Source organism: Nuphar pumila, chromosome 7, assembly GCF_984573655.1.
Source record: "Nuphar pumila chromosome 7, dmNupPumi1.hap1.1, whole genome shotgun sequence".
NCBI classification, from domain to species: Eukaryota; Viridiplantae; Streptophyta; class Magnoliopsida; order Nymphaeales; family Nymphaeaceae; genus Nuphar; species Nuphar pumila.
In genome coordinates, this window is record NC_143255.1 from 28,512,010 (window position 1) to 28,532,473 (window position 20,464).

Below are 20,464 nucleotides of genomic sequence, written 5' to 3' on the forward strand. Positions count from 1 at the left end.
GAGAGGAGATGAAGAAGAACGAGTACACCTCTATGATCGCATGAGCCAACAAGCCACACTTGCATAATTCCGAGAACACTTGATTCACCACCAAGGACTTTATTTCTTCCATTGAGCACGAAAAATGAGGCAACAAGTAAGCTCCAAAAGTCAAGAGAAACCTTGCTTTGATACCATGTAAAGAAACAACAATACCATGTAAAGAAACAACAAGACTACAATCTACGAACCAAAGTGTCCCCTCAAGGAATCCACTTACAATGATAAAGTGAACCACAAAGTGTTCTGAAAGAATACACTCACAAACCCATAAAAAGGGAATAAAAATATAATATATTCAACAAAGAAGCATGCCAAAAGGCTTATGAATTAAAGAGGAGAACACACCTATATATACAAGAGGGTAAAGAAAAGAGAGGCTCAAAAGAGAGAGGGAGCCAAGCTCCCAACGGCTAGAAATTCTGGCCGTTGGGAGCAATCAAACTAGGTTTGACTATGCCCAACGACTAGAATTTCGAGTCGTTGGGAGTAGTCAAACCCAGTTTGACTCACCCTCTAACATATATATTTATTGGCAAATATATATATGTATTATATATTGTATATATACAAATATACGTATATACACAAATATATGTGTATATATATACGTATATAATACCGGACATACATAAGTATATATATAAATATATGTACAATTTAACAACGCTGCCCCCCTACAACTCCATGCCAACTTACCGCGAAGTTGGATCCGCAAAAATTAAAGATTTATATCAAGGTAGAAATCAGGCTCCATACTCCAACAAAGAAGGCATCAGATGATTCGACATAGCAATGGGGCACTCAAGTAATGAGTGAAAACCGATTGAAAATCGAGTGCAACTATTGCCATAATATTTTTGTTTATGTAGTATGAAAGTATGAGTCTTGTGGTTCTTAATTGTAAGATGCATTGTTCTTGTAAGATAGTTGATGTTTGATGATGTCTTATGCAACTCATAGAGACATAAATGCTTTATATGTGATTTTATGGTTGTATTTTGCCCAATTCATCATTATTTGATGTGAAATGATTCTTTTAGAATTTTTACTAATTTTTTCTTGATTTTTTTTTTATTTTTTGAAAAAAACTATTAAAAAATTACGATACGGTGTTACTATTAGCCCGACCAATACGGGTAATGATACACTACTTACAACCCTGGGACTATCAACCTTACACATATTGCCCAAAGGCCCCAAACACTTACATTAAATCTTCCCCAATAATGAATCTTCAAGAAAGCTTCCACATTTTAAATCATCATCATAGTAACCAAAGCAAGAAAATGGGTGCAAGTGATGTAAGAAGCAATGTCTAAGAAATGTTAAGGGAAGGCAAGTAACAAGCTAGCAGGAAGTGACAAAAAGTAGATAAAACTGATGTTTTACTTGAATGCATCTTTTACGCTCTTTTTGGGAGTCGGTGTTGAAGAGGAGATGAGATAAGTGATGGGAGTGGAGATGAACATGGGAGATGAGGCTGGAGTTATCAACATCCTTGTGAGGATGTAGTTGAAAATGGCCCATCTCCACTCCCAACACCTTTCTCATCTCCCAAAACAGTGTTCCCAAACACCTGTGAGGGTAGGTGGTATTAATTACACCCTCATTAAATAGCATCTCCACTCTCATCACCTCCCATCTCCAGCTCCCAAACAGAGCCTTAAACCTTTTTAAAAAAATATCCATCCTATACATAGGTCCATAATAAAAACAGAATTTTTTAAAAAGTACAGTTCTTCTAACATGAAAAATGCATTTTCAACATCAAAGAAGTTAAATTTGATACTGAGAAAAACAAGCTATTATAATGTTTCAAATGCATGATAGAAGCAAATAGTTTCTCACTGTCGAAGGGAGCCTCATGGAAGCAAGCTTCCATGGTTTTTGGAAGTTTTTGGTAACTATGGTCATGATACACTGATTTTCAGGACATTGTTGTATCATTTTGCATCACCACATACCCGATCTCGACACCCAATTGATAGGTGGGTTAGTTATGAGAACTTCACAATGGATTTTCAACTCTTCTTAGCCTCTCTCGGCAAGGAATATCAACGCACAACATTTTATCAAGCAATAAATCCTAAGAGATGGATTGAGGCCATGAACGAAGAAATGGAGGCTCTTCATGAATGTGGCACTTGGGATATTGTTCCTAGACCACACAATCGAAATGTGGTTGGGTCAAAGTGGGTGTATAAGATAAAGTATAAGCCAGATGACACTATCGAACACTATCGAGCGGTACAAAGCTAGACTGGTTGCAAAAGGCTTCACACAGGAGCAAGGACAAGACTATGATGAGACCTTCAACCCAGTCGTGAAAATGGGCACTATCCGCATCATACTAACATTGCATGTTGAACATCAGTGGACTCTCAGTCAACAGGACGTGAAAAATGTGTTTCTACATGGAACTCTGAAGGAGGAAATGTACATGGAGCAGCCCACTGGGTATACAGAAGGGAACTCTAAAGAATACGTGTGCAGGTTAAAGAGAGCTTATATATGGTCTGAAGCAGGCGTCTCGATCTTGGTTTGACAGTTTTTCGATTGAAGTTGAAAAATATGGTTTTAGCCGATCTCTTCTTGACCATTCTCTTTTCATATTCAGATGCAAAGAGATAGTTACCATGTTATTGATAAATGTTGATGACATTATCATTACAGGTAACTCTAATGAACATATTGAACAGGTTAAAGAACTTTTGAACCATAGATTCAAGATGAAGGATCTTGGTAAACTGCGATACTTTCTTAGAGTAGAAGTTGACAGGACTCCTGAATGCATGACACTTACTCAACATAAGTATATCGTTGATGTTCTTAGCAAGGCAGGTATGACAGATTGCAAGCCTCTAAGCACACCCAGTGTACTTCATCAGAAACTCAGTTTCCAAGAGGGAGATTTATATGAGGATCCTACAGGATATCGCAGGATAGTAGGAATGCTTCAGTATCTTACCTTCACTCAGCCTGACATTGTCTATTCTGTCAATCAGGTATCTCAGTTCACGCATGAACCACATATTGGACATATGGAAACAGTTAAACACATTCTTCGATATTTGAAATGAACTATTGGAGATGGTCTTCTGTACAGAAAAAGTATGCATGACCATCACATGCATGAACTTCTTACTTACACAGATGCAGATTGGGCAGGAGACCCAGATGAGCGTAGGTCAGTCTCAGGATACTGTGTTTTCATTGGCTTAAATCTTTTCTCATGGAGCAGTAGGAAGCAAAAGGCCATAGCCAGGTCGAGCACAGAAACCTATGTCACATGGGTGCGGGTGCGGGGATTCGGCACTTCCAAAAAACCCGGGTGCGGGGGTGCGGCAGGGGCAAAAATGTAAAAAAAAAAATTTATATATATATATATATATATATATATAATTTTGAAGTTTTAACAGTTTAACATTTAACAGTAAACATTGTCATAAACTCATAATATGATTCATCATGCATGCAGTATATCAACCTAAATATCAAATTATCAATCAAATAAGTAAAGCAATTACATAAATCGACCTAAATATCAATCAAATAAGTATTGCATAAAAGAACTAAATTACACACCTTAGTTCTGGGCTTTTAAAAAAAAATAATAATAACTGTTTCGGGAGGCAGGACTGGGCTACAGCCCAGTCCTGCCCCCCCCCCCCTAGCTACGCCTCTGGGTGCTACTGCACTTGATCACCCAAGTATAACCTGTCGGGCCCAACAGAAGATGACAGGTGATCATATGGGTGGCCGTGGATAGAGATGGGGCGGGGGTTGGGGACAAGGTCTCTACCCCTGCCCTTTCTCAAAATCCTACCCTCCATCCCCGGTTCAAATGGGGTGGGGCTCCGTTTTTCCTCAGTCCACTGCCATCTCTAAAGAAGGATCAGGGACGAGGCAGAGCGGGGCAAGGCAGAGGAAAGAGTAAGTCCATCCTACCCTCCATCCCTGCATGGGTTTTGATTTTTAACCTCCATCTCCGCCTCCATCACCATTTCATGTCCTCCATCCCTGATCCAAATGGGACGAAGCGGGGCGAGACTCCATTTTTCCCCGATCCACAGGTGCAACAACACACTTAAATGTGAAATCATATGGTACCTGATATCAATTTGTTAACAACAGATTAACTTGCATAAAAAATGATATATTTTGAAATGTGTTTTTTTGTTATATCTAGAAAAATTTAAGCCACCGATATTGTTTTTGACTAAGAACCCTTGTTGAAGCAAGAAAAAATGATATCAATTTGTTACCAACAGGATGGCTTGCATAAAAAATGATATATTTTGAAATGTGTTTTTTGTTATATCTAGAAAAATATAAGCCACCGATATTTTTTTGACTAAAAACCCTTGTTGAAGCAAGAAAACCTGAAATGGATCCCCCACGACCGCCCTGCCTTGAGTGACCCACGTCTGAAAGTTACAGATACACTCATGCACTAGTGAGGTTTGATCCAGTGCCTTCATCTGAGCACCCTCACAACCACTAAGCTGGCCATGGGGGCAACAGCCACTGAAAATGTTGCAGTAAGGTTGCTATATTTTTAAAACGAGGGAGCAGGGGAGGCTCAGCCCCTCCCCTGCCGACCCAACAAGAGACTGAGAGAGGGGGGGGGGGGGGGGTGCTCGGCCCCTCCCCAGCCGACCCAAGAAGAGAGTGAGAGACATACCTGCGAAAGGAGAGGAGGAGCCTGGGAGGCGGAGCTGGGGGCGGCGGAGCTGGGGCAGCGATGGGAGAGCTCGAGCTCAGGGGGAGAGAGAGGAGAGATTAGGGCAAAAAATTTTTTTTGCCCTAATCCTCCTCCTTTTCATCGGGGGGAATTTTTTTTTTCGCCCAAAATTGTGGACAAAAATGACCCTGGGTGCGTTGACCGCACCCAGGGTCGTGTTGACCGCACCCGGTGCCACACCCGCACGCGATCCCGCGTCGCGTCGCGTCGACGCGGGTGCGGCATCTGTTTTGCCGAGTCCCTGTGACATAGACAGAAACTGAATATAGATCAATGGCAGCTGCTACAGTTGAAGTAACATGGATCAAACACCTGTTGACAGAAGTAGGAGAATCGATTTTTAAAAGCATTCTCTTGTGTGATAATCAAAGCGCTATCAACATGTCATTCAGTCCTATTTACCACAGTCGTGCTAAGCATATTGAAATTGATCAACATTTTGTAAGACAGAAGGTCGAAGAAAAAAAATTTGAACCAGAATACGTTCGGACTGCTGATCAAGTTACTGACTTGTTTACAAAAGGACTTATCAAGGATAGATTCTGGATGTTAAAAGACAAGTTGTTCATGATTCAAAACCATCTACAACTTGAGGGAGGGTGAAAAGACGTAGCCATTCATGTCTGGGTCTGGATCCTGAGATCCAGACCCAATTCGTTTTATCTATTTTAACACATGCTCATTAATGGCATGCTGTAATTTTAGTATTGTCTGTAATGGGTATTTTCGTACCCTAATTTCTGTACATGAGTTTACTTAATGTAAAGCAAGAAGAGCCGACCCTATTGGGGGTTTCTCCTGCAGCCATTAGAACTTTTCTCTCCTCTCTCGTTCTTTTCTTAGAATGATACCATGAAAACCTTTTCGCATCATATGATACAGTGTGGACTTGGAGTAAAATAGCCCCCACGTTGAATGGCATGGGGTATCTCTTCTTTATTGTCTTTTATACATTTTTTGGGTTCTGTAATGATGGCTACAATACCTTTATACATTAATTGATTAATAGTTTCTAATATAGCCAAAATACAATTCAAATTGTCTCTTTGACCTCAATTGCTAACAACCTCACTCAAGCTATTCATGTCTTCTAAGAACAACTTGCCTTTAAAGGACACAGAAATAGAATCAATTAATTTCCTTTAATGGTCACATGACTTACCACTGAAACTACACAGTGCCTGCTTCCTTCATCAAGTCCACGGTATATGACACCAATGTCCAACTCTGTTGTGATTGCAGCTAATGTGGCTGAGATATCATCAACACTTTCAGAAGTAGTCTGCCAACCAAGAACTGGAAAGAAGAAATGCAAGTGCTTGTCATTTTATACAAGTAAATGCTAAGGCCAGAAAAAAAATGAGATCGGAAGTGATCTTGCAAACTTATTCATTTAGGATTTACCAATTGTAAATATATTTGGAGGTGTTGAAAGAATATGATGAATGTAATTCAGTCTTCCACATCCACCTGAATCGGGATCACAGGCTAACTGATGATTCATCTCCACAAGCTTCAAAAGCTCATCAAAAGAACTGTCTGCACAAGTGATCTGAAAAAACAGCAGCCAGTGGAAACTTCAAATAAATTGCTCCATAATCTCCTATCTAAGATAATTACCAAGAATTTAATTATAAAATGTAATTATGCAGTTAAGGGTATTATGGAGAGTAAGCATATGACTTTTAAAGATATGAGGCATGCCTTCATTGTTCGGAGTGCATTAGCATTGATATTGTGGAAGAAGGAAGTGTATTTTAAGTGCCGTGACTCCAGTCCACAACTGCAGCAGTGCATTTGCTCACTGATGTCCATACCAAAAAGTGAATGTGCAATACAAGAATTGTTTGTACAATCCCAGGAGCCTGCACAGCTGCTTTCATCTGATTCTGCATCTGAAACAGCAGTACATGACCTATGCAGGCAATCAAAGATCACTGCCAGTACTTCTGATGCATCGTTCATTTGTGCCTGGATTATCAAAAAAAAAAGTTATGTACCAGTACCGTTTACAATTCCATTGTATTGATAAGGTGCACTTAAAACTGCAAATTGCAGCAAATAGCTCACAGCATATCAACCATGAACTCCAATTTAAGTGTTAAATTTCTGCTACGGAGTGCAGTAAAACTAAGAAAGCTGTGATAGGCACAATGCATCAAGATTACCTCCTGGAAAAAGTTACTATCTGGATACAGGTTGCTTAATGCAATCCTCAAACAAGTTGAAGAAATAGTTTCTTTCCGCATGTCTGCGGCAGCCATGCTCATGGCATTAAAGATATCATTCAATGCACAGACAACACAAGGCTCTCCAACATGCATATGTACTGATCTCGACATCATGAAGAACTCATCTCGAAACTGCCTTATATGCCATAAGGACTAAATATAAAAAAAGGATAATTTGCATCAGGATCTTGAACTGGAAAGTGGAAAAAAAAAATAGTTGTACTAAAAAATTAAGTTCAAGCATCAGCTAACCATGAAAACAGGTGGAAATGAAAAGGCAAAAGGATCATACGAATGCAAGGGCAAGGGCATGAGCATGAAATCAAAGTGTAAATATAACTAATATTTACCTGTATTATTACATTCAGAAAGCAATTGTATTCACCAACTTCATTTTGCAGACCAGCACCCAACATGTCTACTTTGGACATGACATCATCAGTAAATCCATCATGATTAGCCTGATTATCAACTATTTCTGTTGAAGCTCTTTTAGGTAATCTTGTCACTCGAACTGACTGTAAACCATGTTGGGCCTGATAGGTATCTAGAAAGAAACACAAGAAGCTCAGAAAATCTGCATAACTATCTACTAGTTTACACAAAAAACAGTACCTATACATGATATTAAATCTGCCATTACATAAATCTAATAACTTGCAGTTGGAATTTTAAAAAACTTTTGAATCAGGAAAGAATGGATGAAAATTATATCCGAGATAATCTCTATTTTGCTTAACAAACAGAATAGAGATTAGCAGAATACATGATTTATTTACCATGTTTGCAGGTTTAATCATCTTGAATATATCATAAGATTCATTTTTTAAGGTAAAGAAAAATCAACAGCTCCCAATTCATGAAAATGAAGATGGTTTAAAAGAGCCCAAAACGTTATATTGGAGTTAGCTTTAGCAAGATTAAAATAATAAATAGATTCCAATGGGTAGTTTTTGCTTTTAATGATTAGATATGCGCAAATCAAGTGTACCACCATAACCACATACATACATACATACATACATACATACATACACACACACACACACATATATATATATATATAGAGAGAGAGAGAGAGAGGAGAGCATGGTTCAGTTTTCCAACATAACGGACAAGATTCCTGAAAACTTTGATGGCCAAAATTACTGTAAGTGTGCCATCAAATAAATAGTATGTTTGCCTCTACGATCTACCTGTATATCAAACGAATATGTCATCATCGTACATTTTTTATTATTGTTTCACTCTTGCTGTTAACAGTTTCGCATCCATGCTTCTTGTCTCACTAAATATTTACTCCTAAGATGAATATTTTCCTCATTATTCATTCAAACAATATTTTACAACAATTCATTGAATTGCTACCTTTTTTTCTTAGATGCATTACTAGTATCCAAATCTGTGCCAATTTCTCCTTCCTTCTTCTATCTCTAATGTTACTTTGCATGATTCACTCCTTTCATTTGTTGTCTTTCTCAATGTCAATCATATCAAACAATTTATTTTACATTCACCTTCTCTACAAGTTCAACAACATCAATGTATTGTTTCTCATCTGTACTCTCTCAATTTCATTGCATCAACTTTCCTTCCCATCCGTCTTCCCTCCTTTATATCAAGTGTCTTTTCATTGATTTATTCTGAACATGGAATTTTCATAATTGCTTGACAGGCTGCTTCTTTTGGATAGGTTTATATTTTTAATGAAGCAATTTCTATGGTTTCACTTCATCCTGTGTGTTTTATTTCCCCAATACTCTCTTTGGCTTTCCCATCTTTATTTTCTCTGTAATATATCACAAATTTTGCCTAATTTTAAATTTTAATAAATGTATTTTTTATTTAAATTGATATAATATATATAATATATAGAGTGGCTGACGTTGAGTTTGGACACACATGGATCATGGACCCGTGACCGAGGTCCATGATCCATATGTGCTAGGATAAATAAGTATTAAAAAAATTTATATATATATATATATGTTATAACTATAATAATAATAGCAAAATAATTTCTAAATATATTATATATATATATATATATATTTACAGATAGATTAGAAGGAGTTTCTATTTCCTTAGGGAAATAGAACTCTTTTTATTTCTAGAAGGATGTCCCTTCTAAAAAGGAAGAGTCCTTCCTAATAGGGTTATAAGTAGGGGCGTGAGCCTCCCTCTCTCTCAACATCGATTTTGAGAGAGAGAGAGAGAGGTGAGTCTGAACCGAGTAGAGAGAGAGAGAGAGAGAGCAGCTCAACGTGTTCTCCTCCTCCCTCTTCTTCAAAGACCTCTACTTCTTTTCTTCCTTCTTTTCTTCGTCTTTTCACGAATCTGCAGGAAAGGTACAGATTATTCTCTTTTTCCAGTAGATAGGTAGAATCACATGGCTTTAAGAAGGCTTATGCTGAAAACTAAACCCATCTCATTGGGGTTTTTTATTTCAGCTGGCCTGGAAAGAGTATGTATATGGACAGTGTTTCTTGGATATATATATATATATATATATATATATATATATATATATATATATATATATATATCTTGGTCTGCATTCTTTTTGTTTGAATCTGATCTGCGTGGATTGGGTTCATGCTGATCAGAGTTCTAACAAACAGGCCAAGTTGTGTGTATATGTATTTTCATTGATTTTAATCTGGACTTTGTGACTAATCTGAATCAAGGGGATCGCCATCTCTTTATCGCTGGTTCAGGTCAGATTTTTGGGGCTGAATCCCAAAAATCTGTTTTATTTAATCATCTACAAGTATTATATATTGTTTTTTTTATACATCTGCTGAAAATAGATTTTATACATGCTTAAGATAAAATCTAGACCAGCCAAACTCCGATTTATTGATTCACGTAAGTCTTGATTCATGATTCAATGATTCTTGGATGCATGCCCACGTTGTTTACTTTGTTTCTTTGTCATATCATATCAATCTTTAAATCTTTGTTCATGCCATGTTATAATTTTTGTTATATTGTACTTAAGTTAGGATTTGGATTTATGTAAATAGGAAGGTTTAAATACCCGTTAAATCTGGTATTTTGTTTGAGGTAGGCAAATCTGGATTTCGGATTTAACTGGTATGCTGACAGAAGACTCCGGAATGAGTCTACCGATCTGTCCCAATCTTGTTTTACATTAGGATGGGTCAATCTGCACACACACACACACACACACACACACACACACACACACACATATATATATATATATATATATATATATATATATATATATATATATATATATATATATATATATATATTAAGTGTTGCAGCTAATGCCTTCTGAAATTTTTGGTTACCTGATTCTTTATCCAATGATTTGGTTATGCATACCATATTTAATTTCCTGTTTTAGTTTAGGTTGCATGCACAAATTCAATTATGTGAATTACTATGATGCAAATCTGATTTCAGTATTTTGTCTGTCATGCCTTTACAAATCTGATTATAGTAATTGTGGCATTGTATAAATGAGATTTGTTTTATGTTTGGGATTTGCTTCTTTAAATTTGAGTAAATAGTTTTGTTAAATGGATTAGAATTCAGATTTGAAAGGGTGTTTGAAAAACTGAAATTTTACTTATTCTGTGTTTTTTTAAACTATGAAATCTGGCCGGTCATGGACAGTTAATTGAATATGAACCTAATGAATGGTGAAATTAGTCGGTCTCAAAAAGTTTGAATTCTAGGCCAATATGATAAATCTTGTTGTGCTTTATAAGGTTTGCATTTATTTACTAGCCATGAATATGCTTTGGTTAAATGTCTTGTGAACTGTGAACATTAAATTGTATTTGTTTATGGATGATTGTTGTTACTGTAAGATTTGCAATGCTATTTAATTTATATAGTGATTATGTGTGGACCATAGATGGGACATAGAGTTCAGGAGCATGTGTTGCTTATGCAGTAATAAATTGTAAATGCATTGCAAAACTATTTTAGTATTGCTTTTGAATTAATTACATTGTTGAATTGATAGGGCAAGGGCCCGAATATGTTATTGCATGTTGATTTGCATAACTGTTAATTGATTAAAAATGATAAAATAGATCAAACAGTATAATAAATTTTCTTTCTTGGTGGCCATATGAAAAGGTGGAAACCTTGGACGGCGGTCACGGGAAACCGTAAGGATACTAAACACCGTGTGCATTGTTTGCCCCAAGAACCCGATGTGTGGTTCGTATTCCCAGCCACGGTTGTAAGAAACTTTCCTCACTTTGCCTGAGAGTGGTGTTGTTAGACTCCGTTGCAGTTATTGGTATAATGAGAAAGTGGCGTCAATAGATACTGATTTTTTTGTCGTCCTGATATTAAGTGATAATTTTTAATGTTCCGATTGATGGTGATGATTTCTGATGTCAGTCGAGGAACATGTATAGAACCCAATAAATAAAATACAAATTGTATGTTAAGTTACCACTGAGAACTGCCTTAAACCTTGAGAATTTGGTCCGTTTTGAATATTCGCGGGTTAAATATAAGTGAAAACTTAATTCTTTGCATTAAGAACATGCATCTTACATTAATTCATGCATCCTTAAATGTTTAATTTAGCATAAAATTGTTGGTTGTTTAAAGTGAACTACTTTTACTGAAAGCTTGTTCTGAACATATAATGTTTGTTGAGTCTTCTTAAACTAGTGTTTGATTTGGTTTATGTTAATTTCCTTACTGTTGAATTTTGACAGGGTCTCGTACAAGAACTTCGGTTCTTACCTGTTTTTAAAAATCTTTTTCAGGTATGGAGGCACAGTGATGGAGGGACCAACTTGATGGAAGGAGCGAGGGTTATGATGTGGTGGCCAGGGTTGTAACAATATTGGGGAGTTTTTGTTTTGGAGAACCATGTAAACCCTCAATAGGGACTATTTAATTAAAATAAATTCAATTTCAATTTATGGTTTGCTTTATTCTATGTCTGGAATGGTTGTTGGGTTATATATTAAATCTATAATGTACCCTGGGTTCTTAGGATATTTTTCGCAATGTTTTAAAATTATTTATTTATAAAAAAATTTCTGCAAAATTTAGAAGGTCGTTACATTCTCCTAGGCTTCTAGCATCAGATTTAGTGTGTATTTGTCGAGTTTGATTATATGGTTGTTGTTCAGCTTTTGCTTCCACTCTTAATTGCCTAATTTTCCTATTGTAATAGTTTCATTATTTATTTTTCACGTAATATTCTTTAGTCTGTCTATTAATTTTCCCATTGTATATGAGCTTACATCACTTCTACAACAGATATCATGAGTCGACCTATGAATTTTAGCATTTGCCAGTTGCTCCGTTTCTTGCAATGTTTGCAACTTGTGTTCTGTATTTGTGGCAAAATGGCTGGCCATGTAAATAAAGACAAGCTCGATAGGAAGTGTAAATGTTGGATAAATCGATCAATTTAGCTTACAAGGTGAACAAGAAACATGCTCCATTTCCAAAAAACCTGGGTGCACTGAACATATCCAGTTTAATACATGTGGTGCAATCAATGTGAAAAACTAGACAAACGAAATAGTTTTGTAAAAGTTGACGTTGATCCAAGCAGTACGCCCTATAAAATACAGATACTTCAGAATGCATGAATACAAAACATCAGAATAAAGGACATCCTAGCTTTATGTCTCTCCTGCCGCTATATCCCACTGTAGGAGACAAGATCAACAGGATGTTTTTTTGCACTCCCCAAAACAGCATAAGATAAATATGCATCTCATTTTACCAAGTCGACATAGGTCATGAATAATGCAAAAATAGCTGGGAATCATTCATATCGCCAAAGAAAGTTCATTCCCCAATATATTTGGCACTTTTCTCATCATCCATGGAAAAAAATTAATAATTATAACATGCTGCTACAATATCTACTAAAACAACACTGACCAAGGCTCTCCTGTACAGCTTTTCGAAGGTCGGCTTGAAACTGTTCTTCATCATCATCCTCAGCGTGAAGCTGCCTTAGTGTCTTTGTGGCAGCCTCTCTTGAATACCAATCAGCTAATTTGGACCAAAAAAAGAACATATCAGATTCAGGACAGATGAGTATTTTTTGCTAACAGAAAACATATCAATCTATTAAAACTACATTGTCAAACTATTTATAATCAAAAGCTAAAACATGATCTTGGAGGCTATAACACAAAAGTGAGCCAAGAAATTGTGAAGTCACAATTTAAATTTATATCCTGCCATAACATAGCTCTAGATTACATAGAATAACATGTTTCAGAGTTTCAAAAAAAGCATTTAGCTCCCTATATGTAAGGTTGTACACTCCATCCTATGTCACAAAGTGGGTCACATGATGCAGACTTGATGCACAGGTTCGACAAACTTTTGAAAAATAGGACACAAGGATGCAGAATTTTTAATTTTTAATCAATAAAAACTATTGTTCAATATTTTAATATTTGAAATACATTGTTATTGAAATAGTATTAAAAAGTAGTTAAATTTTATTAAAAATATTAAAATGATATTTGTATGTGTTAGTGGTAGAGTTGTCAGTAGAGAAAGCAGGAGCAAGAAGCGATTCGGGAAGCAAACCACTTTTAAAATTTTAGGAAGCGGAAAGCACAGAACAACTTTGAAGCGAACCAGGAATCTCAGAAGCGAGAAGAGAAGCGAACCGGAAGCAACCTAAGAATCGAACCGAAAGCAAACCAGGATTAAAAGGGAAAACGAAGAGGGAAGCGACCTAGGATTTGAGAAAGCGAATAGGAATCGAAAGGGAAGTGAAAATGTAATTATAATACTAATTTACCAAAATATAAACATGAGTAGATGACATTAAAGTTCATCTATTAATATCAAAATTGAATCGTATATGCAAGTGCAACCATTTAACAAATGCATCTTGTTGTAAGCATTTAATAAATAATACAAGAAAAATTCATAATTCATATTCTTGTTGCAACAAGAAAAAATCATAATTCAAGATTAAAAAATGATAATTGCTATCAGCATCCAAATTCTCAAATAATAGAACATTAAATCAGCTTAGAGAACAATCATTATACAGGATACACACAATACACACTATCAAATTCGTTGGATTTTATCTCAAAATGCAAAAAATTAATATAAGGAAAAGATAAGGATTCATATAACTAGGTATTTTTTACGATCCAACATGACAACCTAATCAGAGCACAAACTGAACTAAGAAAGAGTGCATCACACGAACTAGACCAACCACTTTAGCCAAATTAAACAAAAAAAAGAACAATGCTGACAGAGAGAGTGAACGAAAGACAAAGTACGCGAGAGAGACAGACAGAGAGAGTGAGCGAGAGAGGCAGACAAAGAGAGTGACACAGAGCGAGAGAGAAAGACAGAGAGAGTGACACAAAGAGCGAGATGGAGAGAGAGACAGTCATAAAGAGAGAGGGGAAGAGTCAGAGAGCAAGAGAGGGAGAGCCAAAGAATGAGAGATGGAGAGAGAGAAAGGGGGGAGAGAGAGAGAGAGAGTACCTGAAGACATCCATGGAGGTCGTCAGAGAGGGGGGAACGAGCGAGAGAGAGGGTAGGGTTTGGGAATTTTGAGACAGTCATAGAGAGAGACGGGGAGAGAGAGGGAGAGTCAAAGAATGAGAGATGGAGAGAGAGAAAGGGGGGAGAGAGAGATGGAGAGAGTGCGACAGACAAAGAGAGAGAGTACCTGAAGACATCCATGGAGGTTGTCGGAGAGGAGGGAACGAGCGAGAGAGAGGGTAGGATTTGGGAATTTTGATTCCCAAACCCTACTGGGTTTTTGTTTTTGATATTTTACAAGAACCAAAAAATACTACTTTACCCTTTTAAAAACAATCTTTTATTTTTTTCAGTAAAAAAATTATCAAAAGGCTAAAACTGTCCAAGCCCCAAAAAAAGGAAACTCGCTTCCCGGTATTAGGAAGAGAGTTTCCCCATTAACGGGAAGCACACTTCCCACTAATGGGAAGCGAGCTTCCCATTAGTGGGGAGGCGTGCTTCCCATTTAAAATGGTTGCTTCCCCACCCGTTTCGGAAGCGACATGTTTTGCGCTTCCGAAACGCATTTTAAGGAAGCGTGCTTCCCTGAGTCATATAGTGTTTCCGGTAAACTTGGTCAATGCCCATGTCCGTAGGTCCGGTCATGTCACCAAGGATAAGCGGCGAAAATGGTGTTCGTGTCACAAAGACTCCATCTATCTTATGTTAATGTTGATAAAGGCACCATATTTTTTATTGCTTAGTTTTTTGTAATCGTGTAAGTCTACAATGGACAAATTTCTTTGATGCTCTAGTCAATAGGCCATATTTTTTACACATTTCATGTCACTTCAATCTCACTTACGCATGAAGCATTCAGTTATTATCTGCAAAATATGTTGCACACTACCGACTAAGATCTCACCTATGCATGACTCATTCAGTTATTATTTGCAATAATAAGTTGTACATGACACCCATCCGATCATTTCTAGTAAGCTTTGGTGATATCCCAATCACTTACCCTTGAATCTAGATTATTTCATAAATCAAAGTAAGATGAACCTCTTGGAATAACCCTAAATTATCCTCGTGAAAACTATATTTTTTTTTAAACAATTGCGAAAACCACACCCAAAGATCCGAGATCTCACAGATTTAATAACTACCAAACCACAAGAGATCGTGCATTAAATCAACGATAGAAATAACCAACTTTATTAACCAATAAAATGAATGTCAGAAAAACAAAAATAAATAAAGTCTCTAACATAGAGCCACTCTGTCAAAAACATTAGGACATGTCACGCAAACTCGCAAGCTCCATATAGCAGTCACCCCATCACTAAGCTCCTGGTCCTGAAAAACATTTTGAAATATAGGATAAGAACCAGAGTTTCTTTTACGAATTCTTATAAAAATCCAAACAGAAAGAAAAGGGCATAAACCAAATTCATGCATAAATTCAGAGGAATATAACAACAATTTCATAATTAATTTACCATTCAAGCATTTAACACAAGTATCATGCAATAACAATTTTCATAAGAGACAGAATAAGTATGAATGCATGAACTAATGCATAACAGTAAAGATGCATAATTCAATGCACGTGCATGAATAAGTTATTAAGTTATTATTAAAGTTTTTTTTATGTGTCTTTATTAGAAGCACACAATTTTAGTTCCACTTTTCATTAAACCCGCGAATAATCAAAACGGGCACAACAATTCCCAAAGTCCAAGTTAGGTTTTCAGTTGTAGCTTAACACACAATTTGTATTTTATTACTGGTTTCACACTTATTCCTCAGCCGATATAAAAAATCAGCACCATCCATCGGAACATTAGAAATCAACATCTAATATCGGAACAATAGAAAAATCAGCATACACTGATGTCACTTTCTTGGTATACCAATAACAGTTGTGCCAACAACAACACCCCTAGGCAAAGTTGCCGAAATCTCCTTAAAACCGTGGCTAGGAGATGAACCACCACATCAGGTTCAGGGGCACAATCGCACACCGAGTTTTAGTTGTAATGAGATATTGTGGAAATATAAAGAGTGCTCATAAGCACTTACAACAATGAATAAAAGAGCTAATATCACAAGTCCACTAAGGGACAAAGCAAGCACAAGCCTTTAAGAAAAGAGAGAGAGCTCTCAAGAATACAAATATACAAGGGGTTCACCCCTATTTATACAAGAGGGAGTGGAGAGAAAAGGAGGTCCAAGGGCCTCAAAAGGAGAGCCCAAAAGGGGGCTCCCATGGAGTCGTTGGGAGCCCCCAACGGTCACATTTGTGACCGTTGGGGGCTCCAACGACTCTATGGTTGGAGCCCCTTTTGGTTCCTAAAAAATACAAAAAAGAAAACTAAAAAATAAAAAAAAAATTACATTTTAACAAAAAATAAAAATAGTTGTTTTCTAAAAACAACTGTGTGAAATTACAAAAATACCCCTATCGGGTATATATACATGTATACATTTTAACACCCCCCCTCAAACTTTACGGGAAAATGACGGAAAGTTTGCCAAGAAGAAACATGAAGCGGGGAGCCGGAAGAGCTTTAGTAAAGAAGCCCGCCAACTGATATTCTGAAGTGACATACGGTAAAGCAATTGTTCCTCGTAAGTATTCGTCACGAACATAGTGGCAATTCATTTCGATATGTTTGGTACGCTCATGAAAGGTATGATTGCTTGCAATATAGATGACACTCTTGTTGTCACAACATAATTTAGAAGCTTCGGTAATATCAACCCCCATGTCTTTAAGCAGACTGTGAAGCCATACAAGTTCCATTGTTGTGGTTGTCATATCCCGATACTCAACTTCAGTAGATGATAGAGAAACTTTCTGCCGCTTCTTGCATCGCCAGGCAATCAAAGAGTCCCCTAAAAAGACACAAAAACCAGTAGTTGAGACTCGATCATTAGGATTACCTCCCAAATCTGCATCAGTATAAGCAAGAAAATTCAAGGAAGAAGAGGATGATAGAAATAGTTATTTATTGATGGTGTTTCGAATGTAACGAATGATCCGGAGAATAACACTCATATGCACAGTTGTAGGAGCATGCTGAAATTGACTAACTGAGTGAACCGCATGGGTGATATCTGGTCTGGTGATGGTTAAGTAGGTGAGAGACCCAATGAGTTGTTTGTAGGGTGTGGGATCTTCCAGAAAAACCCCATCCTCCAACCGTAATTTGGCATTAATAACCTCGGAAGTCTCTATTTTTTATCATCAGAAATCCCAGACTTAGAACATATATCTGCAACAAGCTTCATCTGTGACAAAATATATCCTCGAGAAGAATATCCAACTTCAATTCCAAGAAAGTATCTAAGAAAACCTAAATCAGACATATCAAAATTATTTTTTAACATATTTTTAACATCAATAATACTATTTTGATCATTCCCAGTGATAATCATATCATCAACATAAAGTAATAATATTATGATACTAGTACCTGCATTTTTAACAAAAAGAGCAGTGTCAGTATAACAAGAGTGAAATCCTAATTTTATCATGATATCACTGAAACGATCATACCAAGCCTTAGGGGCTTGTTTAAGGCCATACAATGCTTTTAAAAGTCGAAGAGTTTGTCCTTGCTCAATATTAATTCCGGGTGGTGGATCCATGTAAACTTCTTCACTTAAACTTTCATTTAAAAAGGCATTTTTTACATCAAGTTGATAAATAGGCCATTTCTTGGTTGATGCGACAGCTATTAAAGTCTTGACACTGGTCATTCGAGCTACGGGAGCGAATGTTTCTTCATAATCAATTCCATATTCTTGTGAGTACCCCTTAGCGACTAACCTGGCTTTATATCGTTCTAAAGAGCCATCGCTTTTAGTTTTGACTTTGAAGACCCAGCGACACCCAATAGGTTTTTTGTGTGGAGGTAGATTAACTATTTCTCAAGTATTAGCCTTTTTTAGTGCATTTAGTTCAACTTGCATTGCTTCAACCCAATGTGGTATAGATTTAGCTTGATTATAGTGAGTGGGTTCAAAATAAGAATGTAGGATTATTAAACATGCTCGATAGTTGGGCGTTAAGGAATCATAGGATACAAACCTATTTGGGGGTATTGATATTCTAGAAGAATGTCTAACTTGTGGTTCCTCAGTAGACTCAGAAATTTGAGAGTATTTTTCGAGGGCACTAATAGGGTTTTCTTGATTTCTTCTTGAGTAAACATTCATATTTGCATTATCATCATTTGAGGGTATTATATCAAGATTGGGCGCCTCACATGTATCTTCTATGCTTTCAAGGGAATCTTTTTGTATGTCATCAATAAGATCATATAGAAATATGTAATCAATTTCATTTATTTCTTCTATTTTATCAAAATCATTCTCTTCTTCTAGAAATGTTACATCTTTTGAAACATATAGTTTATCATTTTTAAAATCATAACATCTATACCCTTTTTTATTTTCACCATATCCTAGAAAAACACATTCAATTGCTTTTGGAGACAACTTATCTCTTTTATGCAATATAACAAAGCATTTGCAACAAAAAATACGAAGATGATTGAAATCGGGTGAAAGTTTAAAGAGCTTTTCATAGAAAGAAGCATTTTTTAATTTAGAAGAGGGCATTCTATTGATTAGATAAGTTGCGGTTAGAACGGCTTCGGCCCAAAACTTCTTTGGAATATTTCTAGAAACAAGTAATGTTCTAACGGTTTCTACAATATGCCTATGTTTCCTTTCCGCTAGGCCATTTTGTTGAGGGGTCCTAGGACATGATTTTTTATGACAAATTCCATTTTGGGTTAAATAGTTTTGAAATTCGTGAGATAAATATTCACCACCGGAATCGGTTCTCAAAGTAGATATGTTACTTTGGAATTGATTTTGAATTTTTCTATGAAAATCTTTAAAGAAATTAAATACTTCCGACTTATGACTAAGAAAATAAATCCAAACATACCGAGTAAAGTCATCAATAAAAGTAACATAATAAGTATAGCCCCTTTAGACATAACCGGAGAAGGCCCCCAAATATCCGAATGCACCAATTCAAAAGGTTTTGACGAAAGAAAAGTTCTAGTTGAAAATGGAATAGACTTCATTTTTCCAAAAATACAATCTTTGCAACTAATTTTTTTTCCTTACAAAATTTGTTTCCAAAGGGAAAAAGATACATTTTGGAATAACTTGGATGACCAAGTCTTTTATGCCAAGTTTCCATATTTTTTTCTTGGACATAAGAACAAAAATAATTTGTAGGAAGATCAAGATGGTCCATATAGTAGAGGTCTCCCTTCCTATGGCCTTGCCCAATCCGCTTCCCGGACCGGAGATCCTACACAAAGCAACCATTAGATAAGAAAGATATTTCACATCCATGGTCGGCAATTTGGGAGACCGAAAAAAGGTTTAAATTTAGTTTGGAAACAATGCTTACTTTTGGAACACAAAAATTTTGAGAATCTTTAAAAGAGCCAATACTTGAAATTTTTAAAAAGGTTTCATCGGTCGTAGAGACACAAGAATCCTTTGAATTGGTGCAAACATCAACAAGTGCATTTTCATGGGGGGTCATATGAAAAGAGGCTCCGGAGTCAAGGATTCAAGAATACGTACCGGGTGATGATGTAGAAGCAATAGTCGCACCCGATGTGGAGGAAGAAGCTTTTAGAATTTGTTGGAGAGCCATAAATATTTGCCCAAGAGTCTCTTTGAGGTCATTATTCTTGCCTTCATCTTCTTTGGTGGTAGTTTCTTCAAGAGAGGCCACCTTAGGCTTGAAGGTTCCATTAAGCTTTGGGCAAGCGGGTTTGATATGACCCGGCTCATAGTAATGATGACAAACAATCATTTTTCTTCCTCCATTATAGTTTCCTTGTTTCCCAAAATGAGGAGGTTTATAGGTTCTTATATTGTTACCGGGTTTGGATACGGCAAGCACTTCATCAACATGTTTACTCATGCCAAG

The 20,464-nt window shown here is 36.5% G+C and overlaps 1 protein-coding gene across 1 annotated transcript in view; it reads right to left on the reverse strand.

Moving 5' to 3' along the window:
• LOC149831670 (uncharacterized) overlaps positions 1-20,464 on the reverse strand; it is a 65,627-nt gene that overhangs the window by 10,494 nt on the left and 34,669 nt on the right. The window contains exons 8-13 of the mRNA XM_090014055.1: positions 12,922-13,035; positions 7,368-7,564; positions 6,955-7,170; positions 6,491-6,757; positions 6,191-6,338; positions 5,949-6,082 (exon numbers count right to left, since the gene is read on the reverse strand). Of these exons, the coding sequence (XP_089870181.1) occupies positions 5,949-6,082; positions 6,191-6,338; positions 6,491-6,757; positions 6,955-7,170; positions 7,368-7,564; positions 12,922-13,035 (1,076 nt within the window). The remainder of the gene's footprint in view (positions 1-5,948; positions 6,083-6,190; positions 6,339-6,490; positions 6,758-6,954; positions 7,171-7,367; positions 7,565-12,921; positions 13,036-20,464) is intronic.